Source organism: Leucopleurus acutus, assembly GCF_964270905.1.
Source record: "Leucopleurus acutus genome assembly, chromosome: 12".
Lineage (NCBI taxonomy): Eukaryota > Metazoa > Chordata > Mammalia > Artiodactyla > Delphinidae > Leucopleurus > Leucopleurus acutus.
In genome coordinates this window covers 17,813,679-17,835,749 of record NC_139154.1, presented here as the reverse complement: position 1 = coordinate 17,835,749, position 22,071 = coordinate 17,813,679, and the positions used below count along the sequence as shown (strand labels likewise).

At 50.9% G+C, this 22,071-nt stretch overlaps 1 protein-coding gene across 1 annotated transcript; it reads right to left on the bottom strand.

The window, feature by feature from the left end:
* Positions 1-1,528: 1,528 nt before the first annotated feature.
* Positions 1,529-21,738, bottom strand: ZAP70 (zeta chain of T cell receptor associated protein kinase 70; the record flags this gene model as incomplete). The annotated part of the gene is made up of 12 exons (XM_082851819.1): positions 1,529-1,637; positions 2,938-3,050; positions 3,152-3,292; positions 3,384-3,576; positions 5,380-5,586; positions 6,106-6,298; positions 7,346-7,397; positions 7,635-7,681; positions 7,760-7,841; positions 7,941-8,079; positions 20,452-20,612; positions 21,337-21,738. The coding sequence occupies 12 exons, from the start codon at positions 21,736-21,738 to the stop codon at positions 1,529-1,531; spliced, it is 1,839 nt and encodes a 612-aa protein (XP_082707945.1).
* Between the last annotated feature and the right edge of the window lie 333 nt (positions 21,739-22,071).

Here is a 22,071-nt window from a genome sequence, read left to right as displayed (position 1 = left end):
GTCCGGGAGGATCCCACATGCTGCGGAGCGGCTGGGCCCGTGAGCCATGGCCGCTGAGCCTGCGCGTCTGGAGCCTGTGCTCCGCAACGGGAGAGGCCACAACAGTGAGAGGCCCGCGTACCGCAAAAAAAAAAAAAAAAAGAATACGCTAACATGAAGCTTACCCATGAATTATTAAAACTCCGTGAGCGGTAAAATCAGAGCAAGGTCCGTACCTAAGTTAATAACCCCAACGTCAATTTCCTGGTTTCGACAACGCACTCACATCACCAAGGTTCTGGGGTCTCCTCTCGGGCGTCACCAGCCTGGGCCTCAAGCCCCAGTCCCCACACCCCACCCCACAGTGCCACAAAACAGCCCCAGGCTTTCTAGAGCTCCACAAACAAAAAGAAAGAAAATCTACCTTCTCAGAAGCCGCAGAAAATCTCCTCGCCTCTCCCTGGCGCTGAGTCGGTTGCATGGCCGCCCTGGAGCCCGTGGCTCTGCGGGGCCAGGCCAAGAGGAGGAGGCATTGCAGGGCATGGGGGCCAACTGCAGCCGAGCAAGTCCGGAAAAGAAATGCAGGGGCCTGGCTCCACTTCACCCGACCTGTCGGGTTCTGTGCTCCAACACCCCAGTTCGTGTGGGGACACTGAAGCAGCACGCACTGGGAGCCGGGTCTTCTCCTGAGCCGGACTGAGCCGGCCCTCGGGGCATCAGGTGATAAGGATTCCCAGCTGTGACTGTCTGGGCCCAGGGAGGAAGGGGAGGCAGCTGAGAAGGGGCCGAATGATAGAATCACCTGAAGAGACGTTAAAATGCACGGGCTGGGGCGGGATCAGCGTGTGTTAAACTCTCTCCAGGTGATGATAACACGCCGCGAACACGGGCAGCACCTGTCTCACGCCGTCCGTGAGGCTCGGGGAGCTGAGTGGCCAGCAGGCACGCGGCCCCTAAGTCCCCACGCTCACCTGCTGCAGCCCCTCACGCTGGTAAAGATGTCCCCGGGGCACAAGGGCGGGAACGCCAGCCCCCAGGCCCACACGAGAAAAGCTGTATCAAATATTGGAATGCCCGTGCATTGCACCATCAGGCACTTCCCATGGACCCCTTCCGATGACCCAGCCCCTTTCCTGGTCCCCCCGCCCTCACCCCAGAAAGATGAGGGATCTCAGACAAGAGAGAAGCTGCGTTTATTCCAATGATTGGGGTCTTGCCACCTGAGAACTCCGGGAGTCCGCCCTCTGGGCCCAGAGGAAGGAGGGTCCTTGCTGTAAGCAACGCCCCCTCAGCTCAGGGCCTCCCAGTAGATTCCAGCCCAAGACCACCTTGCCTGGGTCTCGGCCTCCTACCCCAGCCAGAGGGGCCAGGTGACCAGGCAGGGAATACTAGACCAGTGTGGGCTGGAGGCCTGAGCTTCTCCCCCTTCTCACAGCCCAGCTGGTGTGGGGGAGAGAAACTGAGCTAGGCTCAGCCAGACTGGAGGTCCTGGGAGGGAGCTGAGGACACAGGAGGAAAAGCTGGGGCGTAGGGGCCGGCAGGCTGGAGCTCAGACACACGCAGCCTCGGCCGCAGGGTCCGCGGCCCTGCTTGCCAAGCTGTAGTAGTAGGTGCGCATGCGCTGCTCCACGGTCAGGAAGTCTGGACGGTCCTCCCACCTGTGAGGGGTCGGGGAGATCCAGACTGTTGACCACACCCCCAGAACCCGACTTCAGCTGGTGGGTGGACATGCACGGGGCTCAGGAAGCAGTGGGCCTGGGGTGGGGGGCGGGTATCGGGTAATGGAGGGGTCTCCTGGGTGTGAGAGGCCCGCAATCCCGGGGTTGCCGTATCGCCTAGTTGAAGAGCTGACATCCAGGATGCAGGGGAACCATATACTGCGTGTTGACTGGTGAAGACTTAGGGAAGGGAGCTCCCTGAGTGCAGGGGTGACAACTGTGGACCACGGGGAGCTGGGGTGTTGAATGGTGATGTGCTGAGCGTGTGCATTTGGCCAGGGTATTGGGGTGCTGGGTGTGGGCTCACACGGATGCAAGTATGCTGCCTGCAAAGGAGAGGAACATTGGCGTCTGGAGGATGGGTGCAGCTAGTGGAGAGTCAGGGTATTAACAGTATGTGTGTGGAATATCCATGTATTGCGTTGGGGTGTTAGATGCTAGCCTCTTTGGGTATTGGGGTGTTGGTGTATTGTTTCTTGGTAGAGGTTGAGTTAATACTTGGTGGAGAAGGGATGGGCTGATCATTTCTTACTCACTTATCGTAAGTAGGGTGTGTATTTATTGGAGTGCTTGGGTGTTTGGGTATCAGTGTGGAAGGTGTTGGCCAGTGGAATAATGGGTGCTGGGGCAGGAAAGGTATCAAATATTGGAACGCCCGTGCATTGCAGGGTTAGTGTAGGGTAATAGCTTGTTTGGGTGCATGTTGCCTGTTGTGTGATGGGAAGGGGAGGTATTGATGGTGTTAGGAGTTGGTGTGTTCAAGCGCCGGGCTTCGAGCAGACAGAGGTGTGAGGGCACTGAGTATCTGGGTGCTTTGGTGTTGGCCTGAATGGGTAATTAGGTGTTGAATGTTGGCTGATGGGAAACAGGAATTATATAATGGAGTATCATCCCATGCTCTGAGTATTGGTATCATAGTTTGGGTAACAGTACTGACTTGTCTGAGTGTTGCAGGATCATTTGAGTATTGGCTGGTGGGAGACTGAGGTTTTAGATGCTGGAGCAGTGGGTGTCCGCAGGTAGGGTGCTGGGGTGCTGGACCAGTGGAGCATTGTAGGGTCAGTCTGTTGGAGAGCTGAGCATAGATGCAGGGGGAATAAAGGTACCGAGGGTTGGAAAGGCCATGAATTGGGTGAGTCTCTGGGTGGGATGAGTTAGTCGGACTACTGGGCACCACGACCTCCTGCCCCAGGCCTGGGTGTCAATTCAGCCAGGTACCCTCCTGCCCGCTGGCACTCACTTGTAGGTCCAGCAGTCGCTCATGAGCTTGTACATTTCGGGCGGACACTCTGGGGGGCACTCCATCCGCTTGCCCTGCTCAATGAAGGCCATGACCTCGGGGCCCTTCATCTTCTGCTCAAGCCAGAGCCAAGTACGCATGTGAGTAACCAGGGCCCCTCCCCCCCGGCCCCTCTCCCCACCCAGCTGTCCGCCCGCCTCTGCCCCACACCTGCCTTGTAGGGCTTCTGGCCATAGGAGAAGGCTTCCCACATGGTGACCCCGTAGCCCCAGACGTCACTGCGGCTGGAGAACTTGCGGAAGTTGATGCACTCAGGCGCGTACCACTTGAGCGGCCACTTCCCCGCCGAGCGAGCCTGGAGGGTGGGAGATGCTGCCGGGACAGGGCTCGGGGACCCTCCACACCACCGCCTCCTCCACCTGGGCACCCCAGGGCCGGGGGCTCACGGTGTAGTAGCTGTCATCAGCACCCAGTGCCTTGGAGAGACCAAAGTCGCTGATCTTGGCGTAGTGCCGGTTGACCAGAAGGACGTTGCGGGCCGCCAGGTCACGGTGCACAAAGTTCTTCTCCTCCAGGTACTTCATGCCCATGGACACCTGGTGCAGCAGCTCTGCCACATTGCTGACGGGGATCTCCTCCCTGGGGTGCAGGGGAAGGCAGGGGCAAAGCCCACTTCTCTGACCCAGCTGAGCCTCTGTTCAACAGGTGCTTACTGGGCACCTGCTGTGTGCCAGGTATGGGGCGGGGGGACACGGCGTGAGCAAAGCAGGCACAAACCTCTGCCCTCATCCAGGCTCGAGGCCTTAAATTTCATCCATATACTGGGATTCCCAGACTTAACACATTTACCTGCGTCCTCTGTGTGCCCTCAGGGGGTCTCACGGGCATCTCAAAGATAATAAAGACAAAGCCAAGTTCCTGATTGTACAAACACACGCGTGCGCGCACACACACACACTCCTCTCTCTCCATCTTTTCACTTACTCAGAAGCACTGGCCTTGCCCTCAGCTCCTTTTCCTCACACCCAATATCCAATCCATCAGCAAACCCTGGCAGCCCTGACTTCAAAATCCCTCCAGAATCCCCCTGCTTCTCTCCACGTCTGCTTCTGCCACCCTGACCCAGCCGTCATCATGGCCAGCCTGGACCAGAACAGCCACCTCTGCCCTCACCCGGCACGGTCTGTCCTTCCCACACTGGAGTCAGGTCCTGCCCCTCCTCGGCCCACGGCGTCCAGGGCTCCTACCTCACTCAGGGTAAATGTCCAAGTCCTCCCCACGGCCCACGAGGCCCTGCACCATCTTCCCCATCACCTCCCTGCCCACGTCAGCTCCCCACTCCCCCGCACTCACTCTGCTTCAGCCTCGGGGCCCTACTCACAGTTCCTCTACCACACCAGGCACCTCAGGACCTTTGCACCGGCTGTGCCCTCTGTCTGGACCACTCTTCCCCCAGAGCGGCACTTGGCTGCCTCACCTTCTCACTTCTCACCTCCTATCCTGACACTCCCAACCCCCCTTTCCATAGTACTTACCTTCCAACATACTCTATAGTTTACGGTATTATAATGATTATTTAAAACCTCTCTTTCCCAACCAAACTAAGGGCAGAGAACTTTGTCTCTTTGTTCGCTGATAATCCCAAGTGCTGGTAATGGTCCCTGTCACAGAGAAACTGCCCAGTGAACACCCATGGGATAACTGAGTACATGAACTGGGACCCGTGAAGGCACGCACTCCAGCAAGAGCTCGGGTTCAAGGTCATGTGCCTCGCGTCGTGAGGGTAAGAGTTTGAGGCACGAGGGAACACAAACGAAACCAATTTCTTTGGATTAGAGATGGGCCAATTTTTTCTCTACAGGGCCTGAGAGTCAATATTTCAGCCTTTGCTGGACACATATGGTCTCTGCCACATAGTCCTCTTTGTTTTTTCCATAGACCTTTAAAAATGCGAAAGCAGGCTGTACAACACAAGCCTGGCTGCAGTTTCCCAACCCTGCTTCAGGTCGAAGACCGTCAACCGTCGGCAACTTCCCGTGCGCCATGAACTGGCCGAGAGAACAGAGGTGACAGTTGTGACAGAGCTGATACTTACCAAGCTCCTATAAGCAACGCCAGGCATCGTTCTGAGCACTTTCTATGGGTACATCAACTCATCTGACCCTCCCAAGAGCCCCTGGATGTAAATACTGTGCATCGCCGTGGTACAAATGAGGAGACTGAGGCACAGATGAATTAAGAAACCCACCTGGGGTCACACCAGTTAGCGGCAGAGCCGAAAGTCAAACCTGGGGTCAGATCTGTCATGGGCGTGAGTGTGGGCAGCAGCTGTGAGTGTGTCTATAAACGCGGGGAAATGAGTGTGGAACGCACCCGTGGGCGGACAGGATCACTCCCGCCCACGCCCCCAGCCCCAAACACCTGGCCGGCCCAGAGGCTCACTTCTTCCCGAGCAGGAACTTGTGCAGCGGCCCGCCGCCCGCCATCTCCATCACCAGCATGAGGGCCTCGGCCTGGCACACGCCGATGAGCCGCACGATGTAGGGGTTGTCCAGCTGGTGCATGATCTGCGCCTCCCGCATCATCTCATCCTTGTCCGCCTTCTCTGTGTTCTGTTTCAACACCTTGATGGCCACGTCGATCTGCTTCCTGCCGTGACGCACAGAGGGACACGCGTGAGCCGGCACGGGCCTGACCTGGCCCCCTCATCCCAACCCGACCTGCCTCTCCTCTCCCTGGACTTGTGCAGTAGATGCTGTGGTTTGCCGCCCAGTCCTCCCTGCAGCTCACAGCTCACAGCCAAGCCCCTCCCAGGAACTGTCCCTTGCTGAAAAGAACCGGCTCAAAGTGTCACCCTCCCCAGGGGCAGCCTGTACCAAGTGACCAGCCTATATCGAATGACCAGCCGATGGAGTGGACAAGGGGGACTCTGTTGCATCTGCAGCTCAGCCCAACTTCTCTCTGCCCCAGACCTGCCCCTCTCACTCCCTCTCGGGTGCTGCCCTGGGCTCCCCCAGGTAACCCCGCCTAGCAGGCAATTTCCTGTCCCGGCGTCTGTTTCCCAGGCAACCTGAAGTCACATCCTGGCTCCAACCCCCAAGGCCTTGGGAGGCAGCGCTCCCTCTGCCCCTCCCACAGCGGTTCCCCAGCCAAGGCTGGGCAGCCTACTTGCGCATGCGGTAGACGCCCTGGCGAACGGAGCCGAAGTTGCCGCAGCCAAGTTCTATGTCGGCCATGAGGAGGTTCTCGCGCTTCAGGAAGAGCTTCTTGTTTTTGAGCTCCTCGGGGTCGCTGTAGGGGCTCTCGTACACGCTGGTGTCCATGGGCATCGATCGCGGCTTCTCTGAGGACGCTAGGCATGCTGGGCACACACACAGGCGTGTGCTCCCAAGTCAGGAGCAGGGAGAGGGATGGGGGCTGAGCAGGGCAGGGCAGCCTCGGTGCCCACCAGGCACGTGCGCCGCAAGGGACAGGGTGCACCGTCCAGAACATGCACAGGCACACGGGCACACGTGTGTGTTCATGTGCGTGTGTGCATTTGTGTGCACTCCTGGTCCCCTCTGTGGGTGAGCTGGGAAGCCACGTCCAAGAGGACTCTAGTGTGCACTGGCCTGAGTGTCAACACACATGCGTCCTTGCGTGTTCACGCATAACACCCACGTACACTCTCACCCACGTCTCGGTGTGTGATGGGGGTCCAAAGGCGTGTCTGCACAAGTAACCAATATAGTGCCAGCTGGAGTGTGCACACCTATGGGTGTGCGTGCACTGACACGTCTGCACCCGTGTTACGCCTGCCCAGGTCTGCGTATGCACCACGCAGCCATGTGTACAAGGGCTGCAGATGAGCCTCTCTGTGCACAGGCAACCGTGTATGTTCTCTGCACACACGTGCACAGGCTTACATCCACACACGAAACACAGGAGCATCTGCGACAGTGCCTTTTAGGGACCTGGGCTCTGGAGCCTGCCTCCTTGGGTTCAAACCCCAGCTCCACCACTGCCTAGCTGCGGGACATGACAGTTCCCGGCCCTCCTTTCTCTTCTGTGAAATGAGAATAATTACCATGACCGCCTCATGTGCTTGTCAGGAGGATTCAGCAAAGCTCATACACTCAGTGAGCTTGGGGCATGACTGGCAGATAGTAGGTGCTTAACAGATGTGTGTCTGTACCCGGGCTGGCCCAGGCATGGCCAGGTCTACTCCCCTTCACGTCAGCATGCCCCTGGGCACGTGCTCACAGGCAGGCATGATGCATGTGCCCACGTGGACACCTGCAGGCACAGTGCATGCACAGGGCAACCAGGCCTGGCACACGTCCCTCCCCTGACACACCCCAGGGCCCAGCCAGGACCCTGCTCTTGGTCTGACACGAACCCCTACACACCTCCATCTCTGCCGACTCACCTGGTTCAGGGGTGTATCCATCTGAGTTGAGCGTGTCGATCCGTCTCTGAGGCTAAAGGTCATGGGGTCAGCAAGGGTCAGCAGGGCCAGAGCTGGGGGCACCCAGCCCCTCTCATGAGACCCACATCGTCTGAGGACTCCCAGAGATGGTGCTGGGGGTGCCCTCTTCTGTTCCACGGCAGCCCCACTCTCCCCCCATCTCCTGCCCGGAGCCCCACCCTGGGAACAGGACCCATTGCCCACCCAGCTCCATCCCCAAGGCCCCAAGTCTACAGCGCTGCTGACTCACCTGGGTGAATGTGGATGGGTGGGCGGGGAGTGTGGGAGCAGCGGCCTCTGGGGGAGCAGAAGGGACAGTGAGGGGGTGGGGGCCGGGGTCTCCCGCTCACCCCTGTGCCCCGCTGCCCCGCTCACCTGAGCTGGCGCTGTTGTTGGGACAGGCCTCCTTCAGGCAGTAGATGAGCCCATCAGCCTTCAGCTTCAGGTACTCCACCAGCTGCAGGGAGGAGCGTCAGGGCCGGGGCTCCCCTCCTCCCCAGGAGCCTGAGCACCCCGCCGCAGCCTCTCCCCACAACAGGGTGTGTGGGCGGCCTACCTGCCAGAGCGTGTCAAACTTGGTCCCCTCGGGAATGCAGTATTTGCCCGCCTTGTCCTGGCTGATGAGGTAGTGGTACACAGTCTTCCCATAGATCAGAGACAGAGCATAGGTGCCCTGCTCCTTCCGGGGTCTCAGCCTGGCGGGGGATGGAGGGGGTGTCACCCCTACAACCACATGGGTCCCCTCCCCTGTGGTGCCCTCCTACTTAGGCCCTAGTTCCCACACACACGCCCTATGGGCTCTGCACCCCAGAGCCTCATGGAGAAGTGGCAGGGGCTGCGGGAGCTGAGGTCAGGCCCCACTCAACCTCCAGACCTACTGGTAACAGGCCGTGCGTGGGGCTGGCGGAGGGGGTGCGGGGTGAGCAGAGAGGTGAATGGCCATGTTCACAGTCATCCAAGGGCAGGTATGTGGCCATCCACAGGGGAATACTGGGCCACCCACGGTGGACATTCAGCCCTGCAGGGCCTGATACTCAGGCACCCACAGCTGCACACTTGGCCATTCAGGGGGGAACACTTAGCCATACGCTGAGGGGCACCTGGTCCTCCATGGCTGAATACCAGGCCACCCATGGTTGGACACTTGGCCACAGGTGTGGGGCGGGGAGGCACTTGGTGATTCCTGGAGGGATATTTTTTCATCTATGGTGGACACAGAGCCACTCACAGGGGACACACAGACTTAAGACCATTCTCTTGGGGAGACAAAGCTGTTTCTATACATAGAGCGATAAAGGCAAGTGCAAGTCCATGGCTAGATCACAGGGCACCTTCGTACACATCAGCACAAGTCACCTTGCCATCACAAGAGACCCACCAGTTATCATAACAGATGACCTTTAACAGAATGAAACCCTTGATTGTCCTCTTCTGGAAATTTGCCAAAACAAATAAATCTTCCATGTCTATCGATCAGAATTAAGCCCCTAAAAGATGGTGCCTTCATGCAGTAAGAACCTTGTCCAACCACACACACAAATGCACACACACACACACACACACACACACACACACACGGACCAATTTAGGGCCACCTGCACCCTCCCATCCTATTGTAAAACTAGTCAGCATCTCCCACAAAATAGTTTTGTCTTGAGTTCCCAGCACAAGTTTCTATTCCAGGGTTAAGTGTAGATTTCTAATGGACGAGGGAGGGGCAGCTGTTTCTGGAAGTGGTCTCAGGCTCTGTGGACACTGTAGACAACAGACCAATAATCTAGGGGATTGAACTAAGTTACACAAGAGCTGGCTGGGAGCGCACGGCAGGAAATAGCCATGGGATGACCCACAGGTGGGCACCATCAGAGTGTAAACTCTCAGGGCTTGGGCCCTGCCCATGGATATTAATTCACTGGACAAATATTTACTAAGTATTGACCACATGCCAGGCATTATTCTAAAGGCAGGAGTACAGTGGTGAACAAGACAGACACGAGCCCACCTTGCAACTCTTCCTTAGGCCAAAAAGACAGAGAAATGTCCCTTAAATCTCCATGGCAAAACATGAGTGAGGGATGGAGGGGTGGCTGTGAATATTCCATCCATTGCCGGACAGCAAGTTCCCCAAAGAACAATGCAGTGAAGGCTGACATAGTGACCAGGGCAGCCTACCTGGACACGTGGAGAGATAGGAAACAGGGTGGGGAGCAATGGGGGAGCACCAAAGGCAAGGAAGAGAATCCCACAACAAACTAAGAAAGGCAAATGTCCCACAGAAAGGAAGGAGCTTCCATAACTAGACTGGTGGGCTGGCCTGGAGGTGATTGGCTCTAACTACTAGTTCTCTTCTTTTGAGAAATGAAAATACTTCATAAGGTCAAAACATTAAGTTTTGAACTGACAACAAAAACTCAATGCCCAGAGGGCAGAGAGCAGAAGCAAGAAGAACTACAATTCTGCAGCCTGTGGAAAGAAAACCACATTCACAGAAACATAGGGAAAATGAAAAGGCAGAGGACTTTGTACCAGATGAAGGAGCAAGATAAAACCCCAAAAAACAACTAAATGAAGTGGAGACAGGCAACCTTCCAGAAAAAGAATTCAGAATAATGATAGTGAAGATGATCCAGAACCTCAAAAAAGGAATGGAGGCAAAGATCGCGAAGATGCAAGAAATGTTTAACAAAGATCTAGAAGAATTAAAAAACAAAAAAACAGATGAACAATACAATAACTGAAATGAAAAATACACTTGAAGGAATCAATAGCAGAATAACTGAGACAGAAGAATGGATAAGTGACCTGGAAGACAGAATGGTGGAATTCACTGCCACAAAACAGAATAAAGAAAAAAGAATGAAAAGAAATAAAGATAGCCTAAGAGACCTCTGGGACAACATTAAATGCAACAACATTTGCATTATAGGGGTCCCAGAAGGAGAAGAGAGACAGAAAGGACCCGAGAAAATATTTGAAGAGATTCTAGTCGAAAACTTCCCTAACGTGGGAAACGAAATAGCCACCCAAGTCCAGGAAGCACAGAGAGTCCCAGGCAGGATAAACCCAAGGAGAAACATGCCGAGACAGCTAGCAATCAAACTGACAAAAATTAAAGACAAAGAAAAATTACTGAAAGCAGCAAGGGAAAAATGACAAATAACATACAAGGGAACTCCCATAAGGTTAACAGCTGATTTCTCAGCAGAAACTCTACAAGCCAGAAGGGAGTGGCATGATATATTTAAAGTGATGAAAGGCAAGAACCTACAACCAAGATTACTCTACCCAGCAAGGATCTCGTTCAGATTCGACAGAGAAATCAAAAGCTTTACAGGCAAGCAAAAACTAAGAGAATTCAGCACCACCAAACCAGCTCCACAACAAATGCTAAAGGAACTTCTCTAAGTGGGAAACACAAGAGAAGAAAAGGACCTACAAAAACAAACCCATAACAATTAAGAAAATGGTAACAGGAACATACATATCAATAATTACCTTAAAGGTGAATGGATTAAACGCTTCAACCAAAAGACACAGGCTCGCTGAATGGATACAAAAGACAAGACCCATATATATGCTCTCTACAAGTGACCCACTTCAGACCCAGGAACACATACAGACTGAAAGTGAGGTGATGGAAAAAGAATTCCATGCAAATGGAAATCAGAAGAAAGCTGGAGTACCAATACTCATGTCAGATAAAATAACCTTTAAAATAAAGAATGTTATAAGAGACAAGGAAAGACACTACATAATGATCAAGGAAGCAATCCAAGAAGAAGATATAACAATTATAAATACATACACACCCAACATAGGAGCACCTCAATACATAAGGCAATTGCTAGCAGCTATAAAAAAGGAAATCAACAGTAACATAATAATAGTGGGGGATTTTAACACCTCACTTACACCAATGGACAGATCATCCAGACAGAAAATTAATAAGGAAACACAAGCTTTAAATGACACAAGAGACCAGATAGATTTAATTGATATTTATAGGGCACTCCATCCAAAAACAGCTGATTACACTTTCTTCTCAAGTGCACACAGAACATTCTCCAGGACAGATCACATCTTGGGTCACAAACCAAGCCTCAGTAAATTTAAGAAAATTGAAATCACATCAAGCATCTTTTCTGACCACAACTCTATGAGATTAGAAATCAATTACAGGGGAAAAAACGTAAAAAATACAAACACATAGAGGCTAAACAATACATTACTAAATAACCAGCGATAACTGAAGAAATCAAAGAGGAAATCAAAAAATACCTAGACACAAATTACAACGAAATCACGATGATCCAACATCTATGGGATGCAGCAAAAGCAATTCTAAGAGGGAAGTTTATAGCAATACAAGCCTACCTCAAGAAACAAGAACAATCTCAAATAAACAATCTAACCTTACACCTAAAGGAATTAGAGAAAGAAGAACAAACAAAACCCAAAGTTAGCAGAAGGAATAAAATCATAAAGATCAGATCAGAAATAAGTGAAATAGAAACAAAGAAAACAATAGCAAAGATCAATAAAACTAAAAGCTGGTTCTTTGAGAAGATAAACAAAATTGATAAACCTGTAGCCAGACTCATCAAGAAAAAGAGGGAGGGCCTCCCTGGTGGCGCAGTGGTTGAGTTCGCCTGCCGATGCGGGGGACACGGGTTCGTGCCCCATTCCGGGAGGATCCCACATGCCGGGGAGTGGCTGGGCCCGTGGGCCATGGTCACTGGGCCTGTGTGTTCGGGGCCTGTGCTCCACAATGGGAGAGGCTGCAGCAGTGGGAGGCCCATGTACCACAAAAAAAAAAAAAAAAAGAAAAGAAAAAAGAAAAAGAGGGAGAGGACTCAAATCAATAAAATTAGAAATGAAAAAGGAGAAGTTACAACAGACACTGCAGAATACAAAGCATCCTAAGAGAATACTACAAGCAACTCTATGCCAATAAAATGGACAACCTGGAAGAAATAGACAAATTCTTAGAAAGGTATAACCTTCCAAGACTGAAGCAGGAAGAAATAGAAAATATGAACAGACCAATCAAGTAATGAAATTCAAACTGCGATTAAAAATCTTCCAACAAACAAAAATCCAAGACCAGATGGCTTCACAGGTGAATTCTATCAAACATTTAGAGAAGAGCTAAGCCCCATCCTTCTCAAACTCTTCCAAAATATTGCAGAGGAAGGAACACTCCCAGACTCATTCTATGAGGCCACCATCACCCTGATACCAAAACCAGACAAAGATAGTACAAAAAAAGAAAATTAAAGACCAATATCACCGATGAATACAGATACAAAAATCCTGAACAAAATACTAGCAAACAGAATGCAAAAACACATTAAAAGAATCATATACCATGATCAAGTGGGATTTATCCCAGGGATACAAGGATTCTTCAATACACGCAAATCAATCAATGTGATACACCATATTAACAAATTGAAGAATAAACACCATATGATCATCTCAATAGATGCAGAAAAAGCTTTTGACAAAATTCAACTCCCATTTATGATAAAAACTCTCCAGAAAGTGGGCACAGAGGTAACCTACCTCATCATAATGAAGGCCATATACGACAAACCCACAGCAAACATCATTCTCAATGGTGAAAAACTGAAAGCATTTCCTCTAAGATCAGGAAGAAGGCAAGGATGTCCACTCTCACTGCTATTATTCAACATAGTTTTGGAAGTCCTAGCCACAGTAATCAGAGAAGAAAAAGAAATAAAAGGAATACAAATTGGAAAAGAAGAAGTAAAACTGTCACTGTTTGCAGATGACATGATACTATACATAGAGAATCCTAAAGATGCCACCAGCAAACTACTAGAGCTAATCAATGAATTTGCTAAGGTTGCAGGATACAAAATTAATGCACAGAAGTCACTTGCATTCCTATCCACTAACAACGAAAGACCAGAAAGAGAAATTAAGGAAACAATCCCATTCACCATTGCAACAAAAAGAATAAAATACCTAGGAATAAACCTACCTAAGGAGGTTAAAGACCTGTACTTAGAAAACTATAAGACACTGATGAAAGAAATCAAAGATGACACAAACAGATGGAGAGATATACCATGTTCTTGGATTGGAAGAATCAATATTGTGAAAATGTAATGTGTAGATGCAATGTGTAGATACAAAGCAATCTACAGATTCAATGCAATCCCTATCAAATTCCCAGTGGCATTTTTTACAGAACTAGAATAAAAAATATTAAAATTTGTATGGAGACACAAAAGACCCCGAATAGCCAAAGCAGCCTTGAGGGGAAAAAAATGGAGCTGGAGGAATCAGACTCCCTGACTTCCGACTATATTACAAAGCTACAGTAATCAAGACAATATGGTACTGGCACAAAACTGGAAATATAGATCAATGGAACAGGATAGAAAGCCCAGAGATAAACCCACGCACCTATGGTCAACTAGTCTATGACAAAGGAGGCAAGGATATACAATGGCAAAAAGACAGTCTCTTCAATAAGTGGTGCTGGGAAAACTGGACAGCTACATGGAAAAGAATGAAATTAGAACACTCCCCAACACCATACACAAAAATAAACTCAAAATGGATTGGAGACCTAAATGTAAGACCAGACACTATAAAACTCTTAGAGGAAAACATAGGAAGAACACTCTTTGACATAAATCACAGCAAGATTTTTTTTGATCCACCTCCTAGAGTAACAGAAATAAAAACAAAAATAAACAAATGGGACCTAATGAAGCTTAAAAGCTTTTGCAAATCAAAGGAAACTACAAACAAGATGAAAAGACAACCCTCAGAATGGGAGAAAATATTTGTAAACGAATCAATAGCAAAGGATTAATCTCCAAAATATATAAACAGCTCATGCAGCTCAATATTAAAAAACAAACAACCCAATCAAAAAATGGTCAGAAGACCTAAATAGACATTTCTCCAAAGAAGACATACAGATGGCCAAAAAGCACATGAAAAGCTGCTCAACATCACTAATTATTAGAGAAATGCAAATCAAACTACAATGAGGTAACACCTCACACCAGTTAGAATGGGCATCATCAGAAAAGTTACAAACAACAAATGCTGGAGAGGGTGTGGAGAAAAGGGAACCCTCTTGCACTGTTGGTGGGAATGTAAACTGATACAGCCACTATGGAGAACAGTATGGAGGTTCCTTAAAAAACTAAAAAAAAAAAAAAAAAAAAACTAAAAATAGAATTACCATATGACCCAGCAATCCCACTACTGGTCATATACCCAGAGAAAACCATAATTCAAAAAGACACATGCACCCCAATGTTCATTGCAGCACTATTTACAATAGCCAGGTCATGGAAGCAACCTAAATGCCCATTGACAAACAAATGCATAAAGAAGATGTGGTACATATATACAGTGGAATATTACTCAGCCATAAAAAAGAACGAACTTGGGTCATTTATAGAGACGTGGATGGACCCAGAGACTGTCATACAGAGTGAACTAAGTTAGAAAGAGAAAAACAAATATCGTATATTAACACATATATGTGGAACCTAGAAAAATGGTACAGATGAACTGGTTTGCAAGGCAGAAATAGAGACACAGATGTAGAGAACAAACGTATGGACACCAAGGGGGGAATGTTGCGGGGGGGATGGGAGATTGGGATTGACATGTATACACTAATATGTATAAAATAGATAACTAATAAGAACCTGCTGTATAAAAAATAAATAAAATAAAATTTAAAAAAACTCAATGCTCAGCCACTCATCAGCAAACGTGTGTGGAATATTGAAAAAAACAGCACAATATTAGACCTTTCTTCCCATCAATAAGTGGAATCTAGTTCTGTATCTCCTGAATCAGGGATTGACCATGTGACTTGCTTTGGTCAATAAGACATTAGCAAACAGGACACAAGGAGAGGCTGGAAAAGTGGTTGACACTGGAGTTTGCCTGGCCTTTCTTGCTTCTCCTGGCAGCCCTGCAACGACCATGGAAGTGAGTCCACACTAGCCTGCTGGAGAAGCCATATGAAGGAGAATCAAGGCACCCCAGGCTGCCATCTGCCAGACATGTGAGTGAGGCCATCCCAGACCATCAAGGCCCAGTCAATCCTTCAGCTGACTGCGGCCACACAACTGAGCTCAAAAGAAACCAGCTGAATAACCACCCAGCTGAACTAAGCCCAAATAGCCAACCCATTGAATCAAGGCTGAATAAATGAATGTTATTTTAAGCTACAACAGTTTAGGGTGGTTTGTTACACAGCAAAGGCTAACTGATACACTGTCTTTGGAAAGAGACATGTGAGTTCACAAAAGAGCAGCCACCAATCCCACGTAGGCAAAGACTACTATACTGGTGTGGTCACCATATATATTTCAATGTCACAAATTCTACTTTATTTACCAAAAAAACCACCAGGTGGTGGCAGTTCTTCATCCTTGTAGTTCAAGCCTGAACTTAAACTAGAGGTACAGGCTAAGAAATCAACTTGTATCTCCACTTTTTTTTTTTTTTTTTTTGGCTATACCATGAGACTTGTGGGATCTTAATTCCCCAACCAGGGATTAAACCTGTGCCCCCTGCAATGGAAGCATGCAGTCCTAACCACTGGACTGCCAGGGAATTCCCTCCACTTTAAAAATAATATATAGAACCTGCTAACAGTGAAAAAAATAAGAGCTACCATTTATTAAGATGCTCGTGCTAAATTCTTCACATATTTGTCATTTAATCTTCACAGCATTCTCCACAAGATACCTACCTTGTCCTCTTATTATCCACATTTCGCAGAGGAGGAAGCAGAGGCTTAAGAACACTACACCTCTTGCCTAAACTGCACAGTTGATTAGGGGTAGAGCCAGGATGCCAATCCACTTCTGACTCTCCAGTTAATTGCTACCTGGGACTGACACCCAGCCCAGCCACAGCAAGTTGCTTCTTCTCCGTGTGCCTCAGTTTCCTCACATGTAAAATGAAAACACAGAACTAACCCAGACTTTAGGGCTCCAAAGATGAGGTTCAGGATCAACCGTGATCTCATATAACTGTAGGCATAATCTTTGGGGTAAATATGTTTGGGGGATCGTGAGAAGGGTTCAGCTTCACTAAAATTCCCAAAGGGGTCAGTGATCCATTAAGAAACAATTAACAATATGTTCTTGAAGGCCCTTTCCAGGGGTCAAGTGTCTTTTCAAGTTGAATCAACCAGTCCCACAGATGCTGCAATTATGCAGAAAGGAAGCGAGCTGTGACAGCAAACAGCGTTAGGTATAATTCCAAACATTCATCAGCAGCTCTGAACGGTGGTCACTGGTAAGCGTTCCAGGCCACAGTGGTGTGTCTTTCTATCACACCCGCACCCTTACCACGGAACCAGACCAGTCCTGGGCTTGTCCCAGGCATCGTGATGCATCAGGGATGTCCCTTCACCCCTGCCTCATGAGAGGTTCCGCGCCTACAGCTTTGACCTTCAGCCCCTAACTACCCACATACTGAGAAAGCAGTTACTGACAACAGGAACCACAAGAAAAATCTACAGTGCTTCTGTCAGAAGCATGTCCTGCCTAACTTTCCAGGAGTCTGGTTCATGGTGGTGGCTTCTGGTCTCTTGACATTTCCCTGCATGAGCCACTGTCCCTCATAATGTCACTGCTCCAACTGCTTCTGAACCCCAGCATCAGCCCCAGTCTCTATACTGTACCCAGATCCTAGCTCCCTCAGTCTCAGCCTGCTGTGGCCAATGCTGGTCCTACCCACCTCTGAGACTTCAAGCCACCTCGATATCCAAAGCACCTACAGCCGCTGGCCCTGGTTCTCCAGAGATTCCTCTTATCCCAACAGACTGGTTAACTCCAAGCCTGTTATAAACTCTGCTGTGTTAATGGAGAAAGTTTGCAAACTTTTCCTTTGGGCAGTGGAATTGTTTGTCAAGCAACATCTTCCATAGAAACTTAAGATATGAAACACGTCAAAGCTGAGCTGGGGGGATTTCCCTGGTGGCGCAGTGATTAAGAATCCTCCTGCCAATGCAGGGGACACAGGTTCAAGCCCTGGTCCAGGAAGATCCCACATGCCGCAGAGCAACTAAGCCCGTGCTCCAAAACTACTGAGCCTGCGCTATAGAGCCCGCAAGCCACAACTACTGGAGCCCGCGTGCCACAACTACTGAAGCCCACGCACCTAGAGCCCATGCTCCACAACCAGAGAAGCCACCACAATGAGAAGCCCGTGCACCACAAGGAAGGGTAGCCCCTGCTCACCACAACTAGAGAAAGCCCGCATGCAGCAATGAAGACCCAGCACAGCCAAAAATTAATTAATTAATTTTTTTAAATAAAGCTGAGTTGGGATGGGGCTCAGAATCCCCCCCTGCTCCACCCTCTACTCACTTCTTCCACCCCCTCCCCCCAGAATCTTTTGATATTGTCAGGGGCCTTAGGGAATCTGGGAGAAAGTTTTAAACCATTGGAATGATGGAATCATTATCTCTATGAGTACATGTGTTTGCGTGAGGTAGGAAGGAGAGATGGGGGAAGGGAGGGGTGGGGAGGAAAGAAAAAGAAAAAAAACCAAGACAAAAGAGAGGCAAAGTCTGTGAGGTGATGAAAGGCTGAACTGGGGACATGAGATGAAACCAGAGAAGGGAACCTAGATTGTAAAAAGAAAGAAAAATGAAATTACATGTTACAAAGGAGGAAGCAGCTACAAGGAGAAAGAATTGGCTACACCAACAGGAAAGGTGGGGACCCCCCTTCGTTGTGTCCGGCTTGGAGAGAGCCCCTGGACACTCAGGTACCTTGTACACTCAGGGGTAACTTGTGCAAGAGCAAGTGAGATGTGAACGTGGGGAGATGTGTGACCGATGGCCGAGAAGGTCTTAGTGAGCATCACGCTTGAGGGGGGGAGCGTGCAGTATCCTGATGAAGCAGGCGACAAACATCTGGACAAGTACCGGCCATCACTAGGTACTAGAAGGTGGAGCCCTCTAGAAGGACCAGATGCAGGCTCTGCCTTCCAGTTCATAGTCCAAAAGGAAAGATGCCCCAAATGCCCACCTTTGAGATGCCCATCACCCTCATTATGGTCTCCTTGTTCTAATCCTCTGATAGACTGTTTGCAAAACTGGCTGCCTCAATTATTCTCCCTTGGGTAGTCCCTTCCCCACAGTGACTCTGGTCTGAGCCAAATGGCTTGCTTTGGCCAAGAGGACATCAGTTACATTACACAAGCAGAGGCTTGAAAAGTGCTTGTGTATTGTAACTTGCCTTCTCTGATTGTTCTTGGGAACCCTGCAGCCAACACCATGTGAACAAGTCCAGGCTAGCCTGCTCGATGATGACAGCACTGCAGCCTACTCATCCCTATCGCCCAGGTGACACTGAGCCAATATCCAGAGCCATGGTCATCCCAACCTATTCAGTCCTGGCCCAGCCGACCTAAACCAGAAGGACTACTCAGCTGACTCACAGAATCATGAGAAGTAATAAACTGTTGTTTTGAGTCAGTAAGTCTTGGGACAGCTTGTTACACAGCAAAAGCTAACTGATACAAATGCAAAGTTGAGTTTCCCTCTTGGAGAAAACAGACCTATCTTAATCTGTTCACAAGCCGTCCTTGCAGCTGAGTATTATCTGTAACATGCAATTACAGCCTAAATTTACAGCCTAAATCTGTTAGGCAGAGTGAAAAAAAAATTATTTTATCAGCTGACAGTAGAGTCTTGTAGAGGGACCTGCATCTTGTGGGAGACCTGCAGGTAATCTGGTACACATGCTCAAACCTCACATGGGTGGGGGAAATCAACGGAAAGGGGTCAGTTCCTCCAAGTGGGATGGCCCCAGGAGAGGGAACAGCCCAGCAGGGAGGTGGGTGAGAGCAAGGATTCAGCCAGGCAGGATCTCAGGCCAAGAAGTAACCATGAGAACAGAGACCCTTGAGAATTAACATCTCAAGGGGAGGATGCTAGACTTCCTGAGGTCACAGGAAAGAGACAGGCACCAAGTTTCTCCATATCTCAAGGCCTGAGTGGCCTCTGCTGACATCTGGATAACATCTGCTATACATCGAAGCCATGTCCAGACCAGAAAGCAGCAGCCCCTGCAGGGGGCTTTAGACAGACTCTTTCATAATAACAAACTCACGAACAGCCACATGGTTCAGCTGTGGCTCATGCTCAGGCAGAGATACGCACATTCACCCACTTAAAATAACCCTTAGTGCATTTTTAGTATATGCCAGATACTATACTATTGCTTTACACATATTAATTCCTGCGATCCCATAAGAGACCCTTGGGTAGGTACTACCATCATCCACAGTGCAGGTAGAGGGAGTTGCTTCAACGCTCTCCCAGCGCTCCTACCTCACTCAGGGTCAAAGCCAAAGTCACCTCCCTGCCTTCTCCCCCTCCCACTCCAGTCCTCGCTTACTAAGCTCCAAGCACACTGGCCTCCTTGCTGATTCTGGAACATGCCAAGAACCTCCTCCTGGTCTGTGTTCTTGCCAGGAACACCTTCTCCCAGAGAGCTCACAGCCCACTTCTCACCTCCTTCGGTTCTTTACGCAGAAGCCACCCGATCGGAGAGGCCTTTTCTGGCCACCTAAGCTCAACTTGGAGCCCCCCTCCCCAGCTCCACACACAGCACTTGCCACCCTCTGACATACTCTATGTTTTAGCGATTCATCCTTCTTTGTCTACCTGCTCCACAAGGACGGGGATTTGTGTCTGTCCTGTGCACTGCCACGTCCTCAATGCCCGGAACAGTGCATGTGGTAACTGTTCAACAAATATTTGGTGAATGCAGGAGAGGAAATCCAAGTAGGCAGCTCCGATAGCTGCCCAGCGTTCCCAGATGGTGAGTAGCAGACGCTGGATTCCAACCCAAGCCGCCCAACTCTGAAGTCCTCACCACTGCTGCCCCTTTCGCATATCACGTCCCTGCGCACATTCAGAAAAGCACTACCCACTCACACTTGTGAGCGCAGGCACACCCCTCACCGCCCACCTGCACACTGAGGTCTGCCCCAGCCTCACCACCCCACAGCCCCAGGCTCTACGCCCCACATACAGGAACTTGCCGTCCGTCTGTGAGCCTGAGTAGAGTTTGCGCTCCGCCTCCTCGCGCGTCAGGCTTTTGTGGTACCAGGGCATCCGCTCGTGAGCCGTCGTGGCAATGAGCTTCTCCACCTGAGGGGCCTGGCTGATGATGGCCTGCTCCAGGGCCTCGCCCTAGGGAAGAACGGGAGGGTGGAGAAGACTTGTGTCTCCAAGTAGGCGGCCACAGGACACCTCTTCCATCTCCTGGACCCTCCCAATTGCCTCTTCCACATGAGACAGCCCACCCACCCAGGCGCACCTAGGGGGTGAGTCATTTAGGCTGTTAATGAAAGCCAAGCCCCCTCATCTCTATGGTTCCGCCCCAAGCCATCCAGGCCCCGCCCATCCAGGGCCACGGCCCAGGCCCCGCCTTCTAGCCGGCCCCAAGCTCATCTCCAGCTTGAAGATCTAACACTGGTAATCACGCCCCATGGTGCACTGCATGTTGTCGAAGACCACAACCCACCGCTCCTGCCGGCCAACCTACCCCAGAGCACCGCCCCCACCATCCTCTCAGGCCCCTCTCCCAGCCCAAGCCTCGCCTCCTCTGGACTCAGCGTGACCTCCACCTACCCCGACCTCCACTTTGCCATATGCCTCTGACAAGCACCATAGCATCGCTCAGGCCCCTGCCTCCGAGGCCTCCTCCCAGGCCCGCCCCCAGTCAGGCCCCAACCCTCCAGCATCTAAAACGGGCGCAGCACAGCATAATACAGGCTGGCGAAGACCACCACTCTCCCCCAGTTCCATTGCTCCCTCGGCCCCAAAGGCCCGCCCTTCCCGACCCCGCCTTCCCAAGGCCCGCCCCTCCGGCCACGCCCTCCCAAGACCCGCCCCTTCGGCCCCGCGCTCTCACCTCTAGTTTCCAAGTCTGGCGCACGTAGTCGCGCACCATGGCATCGCGTAGGCTGTCGAAGACCCCGGGCTGCGGCTCGAGCCCCGACGGCCGGTTGCACGGCTTGCGCAGGTTGCAGGGCAGCCCGTCTGGGTCGCGCGAATAGAACTCGCAGAGCTCAGCGGGGCCGCAGTGCGCTTTTCCGCCCGCAATAGCGTAGGTGCCGTTGAGCTGGCGCTCGATGGGGAAGTGGTGGAAGCGCACGTCGTGCACGAGCGAGAGCACATAGCCGCCCAGAGAGCGCAGGCAGTGGCGCAGCAGGAAGAGCCCGTCGGCCATGCCCGCCAGCTTCAGGTGCTCCTCGGCCTCGGCGCGCGAGATGCTGCCGTAGAAGAAGGGCAGGTGCGCCGCGGGGTCCGGCATCGCCGCCGCTGCACTGAGCAGGGTACGGGCCCCTGCGCCTCTTCAGACTCTGTGAGTTCAGAGCAGGATTGGGGGCACGTCAGGGCCTCGGTTTCCCTTCCTGAACCCGTCCATTGTACCCAGAGATAGTAGGAGAGAGCCCGCGTTAAAGGGCATCCGTGCAGCACAGCTGAGTGTGCCGATCGTGCAGAGCCTGATTTGTGCCGGAGTCAACTTGGAAAGGAGGCCCAGCCTACGGGACTCAGACTGGGGAGTCCCAAACCAGCCTTTGACTTTTCAGACCTAGTACGGAGCGCCCCACTGGCCACGACACAACAGCACCTGGAACCTTCA